Source organism: Scyliorhinus canicula, chromosome 11, assembly GCF_902713615.1.
Source record: "Scyliorhinus canicula chromosome 11, sScyCan1.1, whole genome shotgun sequence".
NCBI lineage: Eukaryota > Metazoa > Chordata > Chondrichthyes > Carcharhiniformes > Scyliorhinidae > Scyliorhinus > Scyliorhinus canicula.
Window position 1 is genome coordinate 121,779,115 of NC_052156.1, and position 20,650 is coordinate 121,799,764.

Here is a 20,650-nt window from a genome sequence, read left to right on the forward strand (position 1 = left end):
CTAAAGGGCTTCATGACCAACTATGGTCAGTGTTGATATGTGGCAGATAATGCCAATCTGCCCGAAGGTGATGTTGATGGAGGGTAAACACCGGCCAGGATTTGGGACTCTTTTGATGTAATGCAATGGGGTCTTCTTCTAGGTCCAACTAGGAGGGCTCTTAGTTCAACGCCTCAGTTGCTGCTCATTACTGAACTGGAACTTCAGCCTGGGTTTATGTGCTGCTCAATGCTCAAATCAAAATTTTTAATCAATTGTGGGGGGGGGGGGGGGGGGGGTGGCGGAAACTAGGCAGTCAGAGAGGTGACACTGAAATCCAGCGTTGAACGTGACAATTTCCTTCTGGTGTCCGGACCAAAAATTGCAGAACAAGGTGCCAGACAAGTGAATGGTAAATAGGGTGAAGGGGGTGGGGGTGAGAAAGTAAACTCCATATCAGCGATTGCCTGTCATTTCGGTGATACGTCTGTGGGCTGTTTTTTTGGCAAACTGTCAAAACTTCCTTCGCTGCCCGCGGCCAAGGAGAGGGAGTGTCCTCTTTCTCTCGCATTATCTCTCTCTCTCTCTTTGGAGAGCCTGCCTTTTGAGGCCGCTTTTGCACTCCTCAACAACACCAACGCGGATTTCACTTTCCCAAACAAACGGAGCTGGTGCCTGGTTTAAAAAAAAAGAGTTGATCGAACATCGCGCGGCCCCGGCGATTGAAAACTTTGGTAACTCTGCAAGATTGTCTGCAAGGGAGGCTCCCACTCGCTTCAGTCCCAGTGTCAAATCGCAGCCAGTTTGCCGGCGGAGGAAGTCGTGCGACGCCGGTTAAAGGCTGGCCGCTGTCACAGGCCGGCCAGATGCTCTTCCTGCCCACGTTCGAGCATGAGAAGTGGCCGACGCTGAGAAGCGACGACTAACCATGGCGGGCTCGGAGCAACGGGAAGAAACGCTGAAAAAGCTCATCGTCCGCCTCCAGAACGTCGAGCAGGGGAAAGAGGTCAAAGCTTTGCTTCAGATTTTGGACGACTTGACTCTCCTCACCACCGTTCAGAATGGTAAGCGGGCTCGGGTCTGAGAGTTTTGTTTATGTGCACACATGTGTCGATATATATAGATATATTTAAAGTAATGAATCCGCGATCGGAAGACAGCCCGGACGTATGTGTTGATGCCCAGTCCTGATTGTTTACACTTCACACAGCCTCGACTTTATTCGGAAATAAGAACGTCCACATGCCGTTGCTGTTGATTCTGGAATCGTTTACCGATGTCCCCATCCAGCAGGTAAGCCCTTGTCGGCTTTTATAATTGTTATGACCTAGTTTCCATCCACCTCAAGTTAAAGACGATGCCTGGCAGTGGCGAAGAGTTAACTAGTTTCGTTTTGGTCCAGTTTTGTTCGGCATCCCAAGGTTTTCTTTTTAAGAGCTTTAACATGCCGTTTGGGTTTCAATCTTTAATGCAGCAAAATCCTCACGTTAATTGTTGCACGTACCGGCGTCCACAATTGACAAGTGGCCTGGACCATGTTGACGTACTGGCATGTCACTTTTGCGTGTCATTGAAAATGAAGCGGGTCTCTTCGTGTCCCGCCCCCCCCCCCCCCCAACACCTTTTAAAGTTCGCTAAATATTTTCCCTGAACAACCTGTGTGTGTCTCAAATGGGAGATTAATGTCTTCTTGCCAAAATAGCCTGGACTCTATGTAGATCATGTTTGTTACTGTCACTCCTCCATCGAGGCAAGAAGTTCTGAGAATACTTCAATAAACTTGTAAGTTATATTGCAGGAACTCTGCACCTGACAACACTTGAACTTGAGAACTCTGCATATGACACAATGCAGAGAGCAATATTAATTGGCCTACCTGCTGTAAACTCTCCGCTGATTAGGAAACTCCCGAAGTGGTTTGTGGGCTCCGTTCCATTGATATGATTCAAATAAAAGAGCAGGAAACTACCCGAGGTTAATTGATTAAGAAAACAATATAGTGGTAGAACCGGCAAAACAAACATAATTTGAGGCTATCTTTTTTACTTTATCTGCACGTTCTCCCGTGTCTTTATTGCCACAAGTGGGCTTATATTAACAATGCAATGAAGTTACTGTGAAAAGCCTCCAATCGCCACATTCCGGCTGGCCTGTTCGGGTACATAGCGGGAGAATTCAGAATCAGAATGTCCAAATTAGCTAACAGCAAATCTTTCGGGGCTTGTGGGAAACCGGAGCACCCGGATTAAACCCAGGCAGACACAGGGAGAGCAAGCAGACTCTGCTCAGACAGTGACCCAAGCCCGAATCAAACCTGGGACCCTGGCGCTGTGAAGCAACAGTGCTAACCACTGTGCTTCCGTGCCACCCAACTTCATTGCAGTGTTAATGTAAGCTTACTTGTGACAATTAAAGATTATTATTATCATTATGTTTCCCCTCACTTGGAGAGGTGGCAACAAGCCCACATTTATTGTGGGACTGGAGCCAGTTTCGGCCAAACCAGATATGGTTTACTTTCCCTGAAAGGCATTTGGATTGTTACAACAATCTGCCGATCTTATGATCATGCCTGTGCACAAGATACCAGAAGATGCAAAGTTCAAATACTCATTTGATAGCACAGAACTCAAGTATTGCTGAAAAAAGAGACATCCTGTTGCAATTTTTAATTGCTCTGATCAGGTCAGATGCAAGAATGCTAAATTTCAAAGGAAACAACAATTTACACTGCACAAGCAAAAGGTTCTGATCGGTTGGCAAATTGACTCTTGAGGTGTTGCCATGGAGAATGCACCAAGAAATTATCTCCTACACTCTTGTTGAACTAATAAAAGGGGCAATATCTGGTCATGCTCTGTTCCCTGCTGTGGACAGGTTCCTGCGTGTCCCTATGTAGCTTCTAACAAGCATAGGTGAACCACATTGCGAGTTTGACTGATTATCTTAAATTGCCTGTTAGGGTAATTGTTAACACAGGCTGGAATTCTCTGGCCGTTGGGATTCCGGGCAGCATGAGGTGGATTCAATGGGAAATCCAACTGACAAGCAGTGTGAAGGGAGAATCCCACCACCAGCGAATGGTTCCCCTTCGAGAAACACGCGGCTGGGGAACCGGAGAATCCTGTCTACATTTGGGATTATTCGACAAGTACTGCCCAATCGTGGAATCATATGAGATTTGCAAGTACAGGTTGGTTGAGTATGATCAGCACTCTGCTTATTACAAATAGCCAGAGGGAGGTACCTGTTTGGATTCTTATATCTCCACGTGCTATAAGATTGACATCATTGGCAATCTTGTAAACAGGGCCTGAGTCTTTTGCTTACCGTAGAAGCTTGACACTGATATAGGGCTCATCAAAGCTAACCTCTGGAACAATGCCTACTGCAATCAGATCATTGTTTCCCGTGTGTTGTGCATAACAAATGGACATAAGGTTCTGAAAATTGCCAAGTTTAACTCAAATTTTCCTGGAAGGACAGGGGCTGAATTCTCCACACCCTCATGCCGAAATCGTGGCCTGCGCAGGGATGGAGAATCCTTGTTCACGCAAGAAATCGGGACCGGTGGCAGTTGACCGATTCTGCAGGCCCCAAAAAGGCCGCCTGGGATTACCTGGGACCATTGCCAGAGGCTGGGTCAGCCATTCTCTGCCCCCGACCGGCCGAAGTCCCGATGGCGTAGAACTAATGTGCTCCAGCCTGTCGGGATACTCGGGTGCAGCTGTGAAAACAGTCCACGGCCGCCCTGGTCGGGGATGGGCCGTTCGGAGACCAGGGGGGGAGGGCTTTTAGGCGGCCAGGGAATGCTTGTATAGAGGTTGAGAGTCGGGCGCACGACCGATCGGGGGGTCTTGTTTTTGGGTCGAGCTCCGCAGTCCGAGTCTGGCATGGAGCATGGAACAGAAAGTGCGTTGGCCCATAAATTCAGCAAAAGCTGCGAGATCTACACCAGGCCCCTGCTAGCTCCCTGCAGTGCTGGGAATTTGTTTTTCAAGTTTTTCTGCCGTAAAACTCTACCATTTTGACGCCGGCGTGGGGACATAGTCCGAATAATGGAGAATCCAGCCCCAAGTATCTCAAAAATTTGAGCGACAAGTGAAGGCAGCCCTTTTATTCTGATACTATGAACTGGCAACAAGAATGGTATTTTCCATTAACAGGATGCTGCCCTCAAGCCAAAAGGATATTCTACTTACCAAACAACTGAGTAATGTGGTCAATAAATGTCAGTATCCATGCAATACCAGGCTCACAGGTGATACATCCCAACAACTGGCAGATTGCATGAAACAGGACCCAAATGTAACATTTCATTTGAAAGATGGCGCCTCTGTGCTAGCCAACAAAACATATCTTGCTAACTATGCACTCTCTCACTTTTTTGCCTTTGACAAGAAAATATAAAAAGCCTTTTCTGGAATTAGTTATCTAGTGATAAAAGTACAAGCACTTAAGCTTTGCTTGTTGACTTCCATAGCTACTGCCAATCTGTTGAGCAAATTGAGCATCAGGAATGTTGGGATGGGGCCTTCAGTATGTGTTCACTCCTCAATTTTCTTCCCAAATTGTTCAGTATATCTGTCCATTCCTTGGGGCGGCCAGCAATCTAAGGGTTATGTTGTTAAATACAAAACCAATTTTATGGAGGAGCAGTTTTTAATACAAAATACTGCAATTTTGTTCTGAAATGAGTCAAGCGCCAACATCTGGATTACCAAGGTTAAAATGGAAGAGGCATTTTTTTCTTCTTTTCTTGTAACTTGTATTTAACCCACCTGGATGTATTTTACATTTTTTTTAAATGACTTCTTGGAGCCTGTCCTGATAAAGATTTCAGACTTGCTTTTAATTAAAGTGCAAAAGAAATATAGCCCTCTTGGATATTTGAATGCCATGGCCTTTTATCTTTTTCATCGTCCAAAATGTGTTCGACCAAATCTCTCGGAGAAGTTTGTTATGAAGCTTTGCATTGTGCCAAAGTTATTGTTGAATTATTGTGTATTTCTGTTAAAGGATAGGTTTGAAATTGTACTGTGAACAAAGGATAAAATGAACAGGAGCAAATGTATGTTAATGTTACTCAAGGTAATGATCGCCATTGGATGTTTTCCTTCCTTACTTTGTTCAGGCAGGTTGGCTTTTACTCTGTAAACTGATGGAGCTGTGTCCAGAGATAATTAACAAATTGGCTACGCCCCAAGATATGGGAAAGGATTGGGATGTTCTCGGAGTGCATCAGTAAGTATTTTCTCAATTCATATGGCAGGATGAAATGTGTATGAAATAATTCCAACATATTTTGACTTGACCAGATTCTAAAAATAAATTTGCAGTAGAACAGAAAGGCTTTCACTTTCTATTTGAATAGTGCTTCATGATTTTAAAAATGGGTGGAATTGCAGTGTGACAAATTAGACAGGTAGTATCCATTTTAAAATTTGGACATAGGGTTCTATAATGAAAATATAAGGACATAAGAAATGGCCAGGACATAAGAAATAGGGAGCTGGAGGTTTTCATTTGACCCTTCCAGACTACACCACAATTCAACAAGGTCATGGCTGAACTATCTTTACTCCACCTTTCTGTTCTATTTCCATATCCCTCAATTCCCTTTATATCCAAAAAACAAAATCTATTAAACTTTGTTGTGAATATAGACTATCTGGAGCACTTTGAGTGGATTTCACCTCACTCGTTGTCCTAAGTGCCAACCCCTTATTCTGATATTGTGACACTAGGGGAGAATTCTCCTCCCCATTTTCAGTGGGCGGAAGTGGCGGCAAGGGTGTGAAATTGAGGGGGAGTCCCAAAACGACTTTCCCACCAGTGATATTTCCCGACTCAATTGTCTCTCCCGGCCTCTGCCAAGGATGTAATGGGGTCCCTCTTGTTGTGCCTAAACCACAGTGTGTTTTAACCCGTATACGGTGGATAAATGACTACAAGTCTGATTCATGAAACAATCAATATTTATTCACCAACACACAATTGTTAAAATTAGTCAATCATGCACACATACAACTTAAGTTAAACTACAAAGCAAGTTCGCACAAGATCTTAACTTCAAGTAACCGACAAGTACCGGACAGATAAAAGGCCTTTATCTGTGACCCATAGTCTTGCAGTCCTCGAAGGTTGGTTGTTGGTCTTCCTCGTCCTTGGCTCTGGTCTTCCCGCTGCTGGTGGCATGGATTGTCTTCCTCTTTGGCCGGTGAAGGGTCATAGCTGGTTGCTGCTGTACAGAGAGAGATTGAGGGGCTGCACAGTACTGTTTATCCCTGGTAAGTTTGTGCCCGTTTGGGCGGTCCCAGGTGGATTACCAATAAATCATTCAGGGCTCAATCACCCTGATCGATAAAGTCCAAGCAAGGACCGCCACCTTGATGGCGGGGCATGTCCTTACAGCCCATGTCTGTTAGAGTCCGAGGACTCCCAACAGCCAGCGGGCGATAGAGGAGCAGATAGGTAGACAGATTTTGGAAGGGAGTAAAAGAAACCGGGTTGATGTGATGGGAGACTTTGGACGGGAGTCTCCGATATTGCGGCAGAGTGTCCGCGCCGTTGGGAACGCCATCGCGTTTTACGACAGCGTGAAACAGCTGCGGGCACAATCGATTCAGGCCCCAAAAAAGGGTCAGCAGCAGGGCCGTGAGAAACGCGGTGGGCGTGGCGCCAGAGCAGCGGCGCCATTGCGCGACTCCCGGCTGACGCTGCGTAATTTAAAGGGGTTAGAAGATGGAGGGGTATGTGTCAGGGGGTGAGCGATATGTCGAGCGATAGAGATGGCTGAACCCCACCGTGCCACTCCCAGGTTCCAGGACAGTGATCTAGAGACATTATTAGACACAGTAGAAGAGCGCAGGGCCATCCTGTGCCCAAGACGTGGGCACCGGAACCCGTCCAGCACTGTGAAGCACGGCTGGCGTGAAGTGGGCACTGCGTTTGATGCTGTGGGGCTCACACCACGCTCTGGTGACCAGTGCCGGAAGAAGCTCCATGACCTCATGAAAGCTGCCAGGGTAAGTACCCCGAGAGTTCCCCCGGGCCACATCCCACCCCTTCCTCGCCCCCCACCACGTTTCGTGGGAACCACCCCCTCCGCCCGCCCATGCAGGAGGGGGGCACCATGTTGCACCTGACCCATATGGGCAACGCACCCCCCTTGAGAGCTGCCATGGCGTGGTGCCCAGTGTCCCCCACCCAGTCATAATGTTGCCAACATCTGCCTGTCTTGATGCTGACTCCACTTCCCCCTGCAGGACAAGATAGCTCACAACCACCGTGAGCGTACAAGAACCGGAGGGGGATCACCTGAGCTTCAACCCCTCACCGTCCATGAGCAGAGGCTCTGGACCTCGCTGGGGGAGCCGCCACTCGGGAGGTAGTGCCATGCCAGGTCAGAGGCGCAGGACCAAGTGAGACTCCCCTGCCTGGCTACATTCCCGCAGCCCCTCACCTCTCCCCCCTCTCACACTGCACCCCCTACCAGTGCCCCTAAACCCCCCCCCTCAACCCACCCCCTGACACATACCCCTCCATCTTCTAACCCCTCCTCACACTCCACCCCCTCACACTGCCCCCTTCACCCCCTCACACCCGACTCTGCATGTCTAATGATACATGCCTATTGTGTTCTCCAGGGCCAGGAGCCGATAGTCCAGGGACGTCTCAGACAAGCCCCAACCGTCCAGCTCCAAACTCATCCGCCCAGAGGGACGCACGGCAGAAACGGGAAGGAAGACGGACAGGAGGACCCTCTTCTGAGCCCGGGGCACTGGAGGGGGATGCACAGAGGCCAGACAGAGACGACACTGACGAACACAGGACGGACAGTCAGGAGACTGATGGACGTGAGACAGACGAGGAGAGGGCTGCGAGCCAGGACAGTGATGAAGAGAGGACGGGGACTCTGGACAGTGACATACCGAGGACGGCCGGTCAGACGATGGACAGACCGGACACGGCACCTAACATGGGCTGCGGACTACATGCATCGGTCCAAGGATCGACCCAGAAGACCCCAGACCTGGGGACAGATGAGGACCTCGAGTTTGCGTCACTGCTGTTACCTACAACATTCACCATCGCAGATACACTCACCTCGGTTGGCCATTTTAGTAATGAGCCTTCTGGGTCACTGACTGGTGCGCACCACACTGCCGAACCGGTACAGCAGGTGGAAGTAGGAATAGCCGAGGGGCTGGACAGTTGGAGGGCAGGCCCAGCACCCAGCTGTCGCCCAGACGGTTCACGGGTTCCTGGGCTTACCAGACCCACCCACAAACCCGATGCCTTTGGAAACCCAGGGAGTGGGCAACGGGTTGACGGCCATCATCCAGCATCTGCAGACGCAGTTGGAGGAGTTCATCCACATCCAGGAGCAGGGCGTGGTGCCGGTCATGGCTGCCACCCAGGCCGACACTGCACGGGTGGCATCCGCGATGGAGGCAATTTGGGCAACGGTTTTGGCCATGGGTCAGGTTCTGCAAGGCGTTGGGCTTCATGTGCATGCGTCATCCGTGGCCCAGGAGAGGGCTGCCCTCTCACAGGCAGCCATGTGCCAGAGCCAACTAGACATTGCCGCTGCGCTCCAGGGTCTGACCCAGTCTCAGCAGCCATCGCTGGGAGCATTGCTGCCTTACGCACTTGCTGGATGGTGTCGTACAATCACAACAGGAGGTGACACAGTCGCTGACAGGGATTACGCACTTCCTGAGCTCCATCGCTGCAAACGTTCAGACGCTGGTCGATGCCGCAGCTGGGCCTCCAGGACTGGCAGCGCCAGGTGTCGGTGGTGCCACGGCGCTTGACTCCACTCGCATCACCGTCCCATAGTGAGGCCCGGGGGCCACTGGGCTCCCCAAGGGAGGAGGAGGTTCCTGTAACTCCAGCAAGGGAGGTTCCGGAACACTTGGGCTCGCCCCGTACCATCCCTGGTGCATCTGGTGGGCAGCGGGCAGGACAGGGTGGCACCACGCCACCCAGCATGCCCGCCGAGCAGCCTGGCCCATCAAAGCCGGGCGGCCCCAGGAAACGCGTGCCGACGGGGAGCCACGTCGCAGGGCAGGAGTCTCAACAGTCCGCCACCAGTCCTGCTGCACCGTCTGTGGAAACACCAAGGCGTAGTGGTAGGGCCCGTAAGGCAAAGAAGTTAGACACGTAGTAAGTTGGCACTGGTGCAGGGCACAGCTTAGTTCTAGGGGCTAGGGCAGTTGTCTGTGAATGTCACAAATAAAGTCACTGTTGCACAAAACCTAGATGACTCTGCTCTGTCTGGTGCCGGAGGGGTCGTGAGGGGGACTGAGTGGCGCTGGGGTCAAAGTTTGCTACAATGGTGATGCCGGGTGTGTGTTCCCCCCCAAACCTTGTCGTCCTCGGCACACCGATGCCAGCTACCCCACATGGGCACGTGATGGAGTGTCTGTGACGCATACAGGGACCACCAAGTTGGAGGATTTAGCTATGGCCATGAGTCAGACATTGTCTAACAATCCGGAGCTCACAGCTCATCGCAGAGCGGGCTGTCATCACTCAACATGGCACTGATCACACCCGCTTACGCAAGCAACTGTGTGATACCATCCTGTTGTGCTGCAGGTGTAAGGTGCTGTGAAAGTGGTGGTGTGGACGCCAGGGTTGTCGGATGGTGTGGGATTTGGGGGGTGCTGGGTGGTGCGTTTGTGCACAATGGTGGTGCAAGTGCGGCGATCAACACCTCGCATGCTCGCTCTCCAAGCCGGTGGCGTTGTGCAGCCTCCCGGCCATATGCATCCCCAGGACGTGTCTGTCCCTCCCGCCAATCCTCCTCCTCTTCCTCCTCATATGCAGACTTGTCACTGACATTGGGCTCCACCTGTGCCTCCTCCTCCAGGACATTAACCCTCTGCTGGGAAATGTTGTGTAGCACACAGCAGACAACAAATACGCGGCTGGCCCTCTCGTGATGGTACTGCAGGACACCTCCAGAGCAGTCCAGGCACTTGAATCTCATCTTCAAGAGGCCAAAGCACCTCTCCACAACACCCCTGGTTGTAGTGGGTTTCCGCGTTGGTCTGTGGCCTCCATATAGATGCCATCAGCCATTACCGCAATGGGTAACCCCTGTCGCCCAGCAACCAACCCCTTAGCTGGGAGGTGGGGGTGGGGGGTGTGTGTGGGGGTGTCCCTCGAACATTGCAGGGATGTACGATTGCACCAGTATAAAAGCATCATACACACTGCCGGGGTACTGGGCGCACACATGCATGATCGTCATGCGATGGTTGCAGACCACCTGAATGTTCATAGAGTAGGTCCCCTTTCTGTTCGTGAAAACTTCCCTGTTCTCCGAGGGTGGGCGCATGGCACCCAATCAATCCCATCCTGGACCATCGGTATCCCGGCCACGATGGCGAATCCCGCTGCCCGGGCACCCTAGTGTGCGCGGTCCTCCGGAAACTGTATGTACATGTCAGCGATGGCATCGGTCATGGCTCGGACGCACTGCTGCACCGATGCCTGTGAGATCCCGGATAGGTCCCCGCTCGGTGCTGCGAAGAAATTGAAGGCGACCATCACCTTGACGATCACCGGGATAGCATGTCCTCCCCCTGTTCCACGTGGTGCCAGCTGCATCATGAGGTGGCATATATGTGCCAGGGACTCCTACTTAATTGGAGTCTCTTCCTGCATGCCCTGTCTGGCAGGTCTTCAAATGACATACGGTCACGGTAGATTCGAGGTCTCATGGGGCGCCTCAAGTGCCTTGGCACCACCACCTGCTCCTCCTCCTCCCCTGCACCCCATCAAGATCATAATCCTTATCCTGTGCATCCTCGACGATGTGGTGGTCATTGTCCCCCTCCTTTTGCACATGTCGGGCGTGCGGGCCTGCAGCCTAAGCGGCTGACACGGGGCCCTCTGCAGCCACTCCCTCTGCTGCAGCCGCCGCTGCTGCAGCTGACCTGAGCTGCCTGCGTTGATGCTGCTGGATGGCCACCTGCAGGGCAGTGGCTCCTGCCAGGGTGGCAAACATAGCTGGCTGGTGAGCAAACATGATCTGCCGGTGGGGGGGGGGAAACAACATGGTTAACGATGGCGCTTGGACACCTCGACAGCCAGGTTGCCATGGGATACATGTGTGCCCCGGTTGCCTGGTCTCACAGGCACCCTGACCCTTGCCCACAGTCTCCGTCCACCGTCCAGTTCACCCCGTCCCTCCTCATTGCTGAGCCTGTGGCCTTTGCCCATCAGCATAACCCCAACCCCCACCACGGGCATGACTGCATCCTTTCCCCCCCAAGGGCATGGTGGGATCCTGGCCCCACCCCCCTGAGCGTGGCGGCACCCTTCCCCAAACCCCCCCCCCCCCCCCCCCCCCCCCCGCCAGCACCGGCCGTGGACGCCAAAACTCCAGGAACGCCGGCCTCTCACCATTTTACTCCTCATCGTCAGCAAGCACAACTGGCTGACAAATTTATTTAGCAGGGGTGAACAGCGAAGGCGTGACCTGGGGTTGTCGGCCTAGTCAAAAAGAAAAAGGAGGCATTTGTCAGGGCCAGAAGGCTGGGAACAGACAAAGCCTGTGTGGAATATAAGGAGAGTAGGAAGGAACTTAAGCAAGGAGTCAGGAGGGCTAAAAGGGGCCACGAAAAGTAATTGGCAAATAAGGTTAAGGAAAATCCCAAGGCTTTTTACACGTACATAAAAAGCAAGAGGGTAGCCAGGGAAAGGGTTGGCCCACTGAAGGACAGGGGAGGGAATCTATGTGTGGAGCCAGAGGAAATCGGCGAGGAACTAAATGAATACTTTGCATCAGTATTCACCAAAGAGAAGGAATTGGTGGATGTTGGGTCTGGAGAAGGGTGTGTAGCTAGCCTGGGTCACATCGAGATCCAAAAAGACGAGGTGTTGGGCGTCTTGAAAAATATTAAGGTGGATAAGTCCCCAGGGCTTGATGGGATGTACCCCAGAATACTGAAGGAGGCAAGAGAGGAAATTTCTGAGGCCTTGACAGAAATCTTTCGCTCCTCACTGTCTTCAGGTGATGTCCCGGAGGACTGGAGAATAGCCAATGTTGTTCTTTTTTTTTCAGAAGGGTAGCAAGGATAATCCAGGGAACTACAGGCCGGTGAGCCTTTTGTAAGTGGTAAGGAAATTACCGGAGAGAATTTTTTGAGGCAGGATCTACTCCCATTTGGAAGCAAGTGGTCATATTAACGAGAGGCAGCATGGTTTTGTGAAGTGGAGGTCGTGTCTCACTGACTTGATAGAGTTTTTTGAGCAGGTCACAAAGATGATTGATGCAGGTAGGGCAGTGGATGTTGTCTATATGGACTTCAGTAAGGCCTTTGACAAGGTCCCTCATGGCAGACTGGTACAAAAGGTGAAGTCACACGGGATCAGAGGTGAGCTGGCAAGATGGATACAGAACTGGCTAGGTCATAGACGGCAGAGAGTAGCAATGGAAGGTTGCTTTTCTGATTGGAGGGCTGTGACTACTGGTGTTCCGCTTGGATCAGTGCTGGGACCTTTGCTGTTCGCAGTATATATAAATGATTTGGAGGAAAATGTAACTGGTCTGATTAGTAAGTTTGTGGACAACACAAAGGTTGGTGGAATTACGGATAGCGATGAGGACTGTCAGAGGATACAGCAGGATTTAGATTGTTTGGAGACTTGGGCGGCGAGATGGCAGATGAGTTTAATCCAGACAAATGTGAGGTAATGCATTTTGGAAGTCTAATACAGGGATGGAATATACAGTGAATGGTATAACCCTCAAGAGTATTGACAATCGGAGAGATCCTGGTCAAGAAGGCATACGGCATGCTTGCCTTCATTGGCCGGAGCATTGAGTATAAAATTGGCAAGTCATGTTGCAGCTGTATAGAACCTTAGTTAGGCCACACTTGGAATATAGTGTTCAATTCTGGTCGCCACACTACCAGAAGGATGTGGAGGCTTTAGAAAGGGTGCAGAAGAGATTTACCAGGATGTTGCCTGGTATGGAGGGCATTAGCTATGCGGAGAGGTTGAATAAACTTGGTTTGTTTTCACTGGAACGAAGGAGGTTGAGGGCCGACCTGATAGAGGTCTACAAGATTATGAGGGGCATAGACAGAGTGGATAGTCAGAGACTTTTTCCCAGGGTAGAGGGGTCAATTACTCAGGGGCATAGGTTTAAGGTGCGAGGGGGAAGGTTTAGAGGATATGTATGAGGCAAGTTTTTTACTCAGAGGGTAGTTGGTGCCTGAAACTCACTGCCGGAGGAGGCGGTGGAAGCCGGGACGATAGTGACGTTTAAGGGGCATCTTGACAAATACATGAATAGGATGGGAATAGAGGGATAAGGACCCCGGAAGTGTGGAAGTTTTTAGTTTAGACGGGCAGCATGGCCGGTGCAGGCTTGGAGGGCTGAAGGGCCTGTTCCTATGCTGTATTTTTCTTTGTTCTTTGTTTGTTCTTTGAGGCACATTGGCCTTTCCAAATAAAGAAAATAGACACCATTGATTCTGATACTTTATAAGTAATTTGCATGTAAACCCATTGTCCTGGAATGGCCTTTTGATGGCCTTTTTCCTGTGTTACTTTGCAAACTCTGGGCTGCAGCTTTTGTTTATTCGGAGCTGCAGCTTGCCTGTCCTCGAACTTGGCCACTTTTCCCAGCGTCCCTTGCCGGATGCCATTTTAGGTGGCCACATATCCCTCCTCTTGATTCTGAACGCGAAGGTGGTGGATCAGAGAGTCAGGACCAATACCTGCCCAGCATCCCAGTCACTGTCAGTCAAGTAAGTCCCAGTACACCTACACACTAAGTTCAGTAACATATTTAGCACTACTAAAATTTAAAATTTACATACACACAAATAAATGTAAAATCATACACTTATAGTTTCCATACAATAGTGCAAATAAAATAGGAGTCCTGAAAGGCTCTTTAATTTTGCATAATTACATTCTGGTGCTGAGCAATTTTTGCTTTCCATCAGCGGAATTTAACTAGGAGGATGAGGTAGATTAAAGTGAACAGCATTAGGATTACAGTCAGGTGTGATATGAGGCGAACGAATAGTTGTATTTGAATGTTTGAAACCAGTTCTAAAAATCATCCCACCAAGTAGTAGCTTTAATTTCTGTAATTTGCTTTGTTACTTCCTGAGTTTGTTGGATTACTTTAGTAAAGTCTTTGTGTCGCCAATTTTAGCCGAATTTGGTGTAGTTCCTCAGGAAAGGGTTTTAACGCAGTGTCGTATTTTTTGTAATATTCCCCCAAGTTCTGTTAGAGCTCTTCAGTGACATTTCCATCCACTCGTTCCATCTTGTGTATGTCAATCAGCTGGATGAGGCCCGCCCTGGCCGATATGTCTGGTTTGATATAGAATGTGCTTTTGTGAATGTCGCAATGTGCCGTGCCATACTGATATTGTTTCAGGGAGGTGGTCAGGCAATACTCTCCTGTTCTCTTGTATGCTACTCGAGTGATGTCTGTGTTAAAGCTGTGTGCCTCTATTGTGCAGTTTAAAGTGGTATTTGTTCGGAAGCCACACAGTGCATGCTCATTTAGATGGACTGGATACGGGCATGCAATTATCTCGTCCATTTGCTGACATCTGTCCAGAGTAGTGCCTATGAGTCGCCCTTCCTTTTCTACTGCGTATGGTAGAGTGCCGTCGTGCCCTATCCAAATGTTCTCGTGAATGGTCCCTATATTGTTCACCTCAAAAACCCTTAATCCAATCCCTTCACCAGTGATGGTGGGAAGCCCTAAGATCAACCCTAGAGCCGTCTCTGGCGTCTCCCTGCTGTTGTCATTGAACCAGACTTTGGTTAACTGTCTCATTTGACAGCCAGATAATTTTGGATGATTGCTCCCGGTGAATAAATGTTCTATCTGCTTGTCTCTAATCCAAGATGGAGCCTGCCCCATGTGAACCTGATCTAGATTCTCCCTCAGTGGTCTGTCATCTACTGTCAATATGCACTACACAGGGTCCGGTTTTGCTGCTGGTCATTGTCTTCCAATTTCTCCGGGATAATTTGGTTGATAATCCTAGCATGCCCCTCTAATACAATTACCAGGGGACTGTTAGCTCCATTCCCAGTCAGTTCCAGTCAATGATTGTCATCATTGATAGAATATAGAGCCTGTTTAACGTGTCGGGACAGGAATCTAAGTTTGTTATGCAAATTAGCCAAATCGAGGGAGTTAATAGTCAACACACCTGCCCCGTATGCTGTAGCTGCGTCGTTTACCAGTCCTCTTTTAACTCTGTCTTCCCTCTCGTCCATTCCTACCGTTCATCTTTCATCTTAACAGTCTGCGAGTCAAGTGGAGGTGTAGTCTTTTAAGTTGGGGAGAGCACCACTCTGGTAGTTGGGTCCCAGCTGTGCCCACCGCCACAGGTACCAATTCAAGGTGAATGTTGTCATACAGGATTTTCCCTGTGTGTTTTAATACCAATCCTTTTTGTGGTCCGGGATTGGCTTCAGGACGAATGGAGTGAGGTGTATCTAGTCCTGAACTCATAGAGGTAAAAATTCCCTCCTATGAGTGTCCCATCACCTCTACCCAAGTTCCAATCCTTTTTCGGGGCTATTAGCAAGTAATCCAATTTTGGGACACCTGTTACTTGAAAAACCCCACCAATCCCTTTTTATGGTGATGCTCAGATAACATTCAACTGAGGTTGCATTTGTTTTTTTGTACTGCACCCGAATATAATACTCATATTGGGGTGTATCCTTAGCACCCAATCCTCATATTCCCCTGTGTCAGGTGGAGCAAACCAAAGGTATCTGGGGTATAAAACGTTTATATTACTGGAATATCCTGAGGTTTGAATCCGGTGAGTCTGATGATGAATATGATGATGTAGGTTCCAGGTTACATCTTGTCATCATTTGTTAATGCCCTGAGGAGATCAAGCATAATTTATGTTGGTATCTTATGCTTAATGCCTGCATTTATACTGTCACTGTGCATGACTGCCCCCCTTTGTTTTTTAGAGAACACAACCATGTAATGGTTGAGGCTTGGAGTGGTCGGAAAACAACCTTACCTTAACTGACCGAATTTTAGGGCAGTCAGTTTTTTTTTCCTGGGAGCAAGTAGGTTTCTTTAACAGGCTGAAAATTAGGGCAGTCCCTTTTATTCTAGTAGCAATCGTGGTTGGCCTTTTAAGCGTAAATAGCATTTGGAGTTGGTCGTAGAAGAGGGGAAAACAAGAGAAAGGTGAAGAAAACAAATCTGTGATCTGCAGATACGGTCTCGATTCCACAACCAAACTGTGGTGTGGTGGTGGCATTGGTGTAGTGGGTCGAGCCCTGCCTGGGCAGATGGTGAAATTTGAAATCAGTGAGCACTGGAGTGGTTGATAAGAAGCTCTTCCAGACATGTGGTGATCTGTAAGGAAATAGCTGTGACGAGGAGTGCTGCTGGTACCAAGTACCTGCTGAACCAAGCTCAACTGACCTTAATACCTGCACACCAACTCAATCATTCATGAGTCTGTCAAGGATGCAGCTGCTACAAGGATGGACATTTACATTGTTTGCAATGTGTTGAAATGCCGAGTGCGGGAAGGGACCATCCTGTTGTAGATGAAGTGTGGGTGGAGTTTACCCAGGGGCGATGATGAAGATGAAGTGATTTTACTGCAAAAACACCAGATACAAGAGTGGTGTATGTCACTGGTCGTGGACAGGTGGGAGGAATGATCTGTCTAGGCATGGACAATGAGAAGGAATTATTGGTGTGGGTGACTAGTTTGTGACAAAAGGAAGCTGGGACCCGGCAGGGCATCTGCTGTTACCAAGGGTAACGAAGGTGAATAAATCATGGCATTGACTACCATGGCGAAGAATTAATTTATAGGCATGGACGATGAGGACAAATAAGTCATGGTTTTGACTACCATGGAGAAGAATAAAAATTTAGCGATCCTCGGCCTTGATGACGTTTAAAAATGTGTGGAGCACAGATGGGTGGTGGTGGGCAGGTTTCATAAAAATTCTTGTATCGTTGTATTGTGTCACAGACGTGTTGAATCTCATCAAGTGGATACCACAATTTTCTGCACTCCACATAACGTTTTGTAGCATTCCTAACAGAGACTCATCTGCAGAATCACACATCTCACAAGGTTTCCAAAACACGTCTGCTCATTACACCACTTTGTGGGGTTCATCGTGGCAAGGCCTTCGCCTTCCTCATCTACTCTAACCAATCGCCGGGTGCGGTCCCTTATCCAGGAGGAGGATTCGGAAGTGAGTTTTGAAGTAGTCTGGTGCCGTTTGGTGGAGGTTGGACTGTTATGGCTGGGGCTAGTGGGGCTTATGCTGACAGGCGAGTAAAGAATGTCCTGTAGGTCGCTACAGTCTTCCAAGGTACATAGGTCGGTGGGGATTTCCTGTTCGGGTCGTGTGTATGGGGACGCTGTAGACGTGGAAGGGGCTATTGGCTGCAGAAGGGCAGTGATGTAGGAGTTAGGGGATGTTGGGGCGGTGGGAGGGGAGTCGCCCTCTCCTATTGTGACTTAAAGATGGTGGAAGTGGTTGTTTTGGAGTCCATATGCTTTAAGTTGGTTGTTGTGGAACCAACTGGTCTTCCAGTTAGTGTGGGTGTCTTTAGACTTGGGAGGAAACTGGGGCATCCGGAGGAAACCCACTTGGACACGGGGAGAAAATGCCAGCTCCGCACAGACAGTGACCCAAGCTGGGAAATGAACCTGACACCCTGGAGCTGTGAAGCAACTGTGCTAACCACTGTGCTACCGTGCATCGTCACGCAATCCTGGCCAGCAACATAAGTTTTTAAGGTGTTCTGTTGTAGTGTCCATGCCTTGGTGTCCCTGTTCATCGTGGAACTAGTAGAGAAGCTGATTTCTGTCTTGGATGGGGATGTCGTAATTGCTGTCTTTTAAAATTAGGCCGTTCTGTATTTTGAGCTTGTCCTTCCATTTATCATATGGGGCTAGGTAGGTGCCATCTAGGATTTTCTTAAGGGATCCATTCGTGCGTTGGGCCTGGGCTAGGTCGGCTGTATTGGTCTGGGAGACGGTGACTGCGCCTATGGGTTTGCCTAGGGGTGGCTGCTAAAGGTATCCGTTAAGTTCGCCAGCCTTGCAGTTTCTGGGTGGGGAGGTTTGGTGATGGCTCTTGACTTTAGCGATGCTGTATGTGCAGTCAGCGGCTTCCGGCAAAATATATTTAAATAATGGGGCTGATGGTAGAGGCTTTCTGTCTGCTGAGACAAAACCTCGGGCTTGCCATAGCGGAAAGAGCTCTGTCAGGCTGTTACATACATACTGTCAGAATGTATGTTGGCAAGGGTGGGCAATGAGATGGCATGAGTGCCGACATAAGCTATTGCGCCTAGTTCGGCGATCCCTTCCAGTGGGCGTCCCTGTGCGTCCTCCATATAAATTCCACAATCAGCGATTCTATTCACATCCTCTATCTTGTTGAGACATCTACATATATCCGTAGAGCAATGCCCATTTTTTGGGTGGCTGCCTGTTTATTGCCTGTCCGTGGTTCTAGTGGTTTGGGAATAAACGGGCCTTAATTCAGTTACTGCGGCTGTGTGCTGTGCGGTCCACTTCCAAAGGACGTTTTTATTTAAGTGTTGGACAGTGGAGCGGTTTTGGTGGCAAATCCATCAATTTGGTTCCTACAGTACGTTACCAGGCCTAGGAAAGATCGGAGTGCACTTACATTTTGGGGTAGTGGCAGCTGCAATACTATGTCTTTCTGCTTCTGTTCAAGTTACTTCTTTCCGTGTGTGACGATTGTCCCTAGGTATAGGGCCTTGGACTTCATTATCTGTGCCTTTTTGGGATTGTCTTAACAGCCGATAGAGTGGAGCAGTGCAATGGAAGGGGAGTTGTGAAAACCCTACGGGAGACAAGTCCAATTGTTGGCCTTAGAATGTGAAGGCAAACTTATACTGGAAGCCTCGATCTAATGGTATAGACCAGAAACTATTGCTGAAGTCTAGCACGGCGAGAAATTTGTCTGCATCCCCTGCTTCATCATGGTTGCGGGGCTTGTAGCTATGGTGGAGGCTGTGAGTAGGGTTACTTTATTTAATTCTCGATAATCAATTGTCAGACTCCATGATCCACCTGGTTTCTTGACTGGCCAAATCGGTGCATTGTTTGCAGAGGCTACTGGTCTGAGCACTCCCTGCTGTAATAAACTGTTGATTACCTTAGCTATCTCTGTCTCTGCCTGTCTGGGGAAGCCATATTGTTTCTGGAGTTTCGTGTCTGGCCCCTCGATTAGCACCTCCCCTGCTATCTCTACACAGTCATGTTTATGTCTGGTAAACACCCCTTTGTTCCTTTGAAGGATTTCCCTAATCGTCGGATCTGTGCTAATTCTTAAGGGATCGATTGTGGTCCCCCTCTACCCTAATTTCACCATACGGGGCCCTGATTATCCCTCATCGGATGCATGTTGACTTCCCTGTCGGTGTGGGATGGTGGATCCTGAATTGATTGTTCCCACACTCTGGGTAATCGCCGGAGAACCCATGCCTCAATGTGGGCTCGGTTGGGTCGAAATTCACCGAGGCTCTCTTGCCTGGCTTTGTGACGTGGGAGACTAGCGTCCTTGCCCATTTGGAGGAGTAAGACTCATCTAATTCGGAGCATTCTAATTTTCCATACACTCCTTTAAAATGTATCCAGAGGCGACTAGCAATGGCGGTCAGGTGTTCCCCTTTACTTATTCTTCCATCTACAGGATCTCCTTTATTGTACCCTACTGTGGCGGTCGGTATGATTGTTGGTGGAGGTGGTTGTGGGGGATCCCAACTCTCGATTCTCATGACATACATTTTTTCGTTCTCCTGTGCCTCTGCCCAATCTGCTCTCTCGTCCTCCTCTTCCTCTACTGTCCCGAAAGTACACATAAAACCATCTTGAACCGAGAGTAATGATTCTAATTTGGTAATTTCTTGCTGGCACTTGGAGTGGTCAGCTGTTGTTTGATGCTGCTCTTTACTAGCCTGTTGGAGCGCTTTTAGTGCTGCCTGCAAGTTGGTACACTTCGGTTCTAGGCGGGTGACCTTGTTCTCGGCTTCGTATCTTACCAAGGCAGCGCTTTGGGTGTCTTGGTAGGCTTTCTCACATTGGTTCTGGATGCTGCCTAAATGTACCAGTTAGTCTGGTTCGTTCGATTTAGGTCACCTATCTCCCTGCCTTTTTCAGCTCACATTTGTTGGAATCTTTCTTACTGTTCTCTCAATTTCCTTATCTCCTCCTGTCTTTCTTCTTTCAATTTCTTTATCTCTTCTTGCCTTTCACCTTTTAATTTCTTTACCTCCTCCTGCCTCTCGTCTTTTAATTTCTTTATGACTTCCTCCCTTTCCTCATTTATTAGTTTGATCTGTTCCTCCCTATCCTCCTGCAACTACTTTGCTTTGTCCAACTCTTCACGCATGGTCTTTAGGACCTGCTCAGTGCCTATTAATTACACCAAGCAGCACACTACGGCTATCGCCTTTTCATACTTTGCTGCGCCGCTTTCCTTGCACTTTATTCAGCTCCTCCCAATTGGTCTGCCCTATCGCTCCGGGATCTGTTTCTGCATTTAAACAAAACTCTGCCCATAGGGGCCATCCTTTCCTCTTAATATAATCTCTGATCTTTTCCTCCCATATGGGACACTTGCCTGT

General features: G+C 49.1%; 1 protein-coding gene across 1 annotated transcript in view; it reads left to right on the forward strand.

Annotated features, from left to right (window-relative positions):
• Window positions 1–448: 448 nt before the first annotated feature.
• lrrk2 (leucine-rich repeat kinase 2) overlaps window positions 449–20,650 on the forward strand; it is a 184,732-nt gene continuing 164,530 nt past the window's right edge. Inside the window, exons 1-3 of the mRNA XM_038812210.1 lie at window positions 449–1,043; window positions 1,190–1,272; window positions 5,114–5,223. Of these exons, the coding sequence (XP_038668138.1) occupies window positions 908–1,043; window positions 1,190–1,272; window positions 5,114–5,223 (329 nt within the window). The 5' untranslated portion in view covers window positions 449–907. The remainder of the gene's footprint in view (window positions 1,044–1,189; window positions 1,273–5,113; window positions 5,224–20,650) is intronic.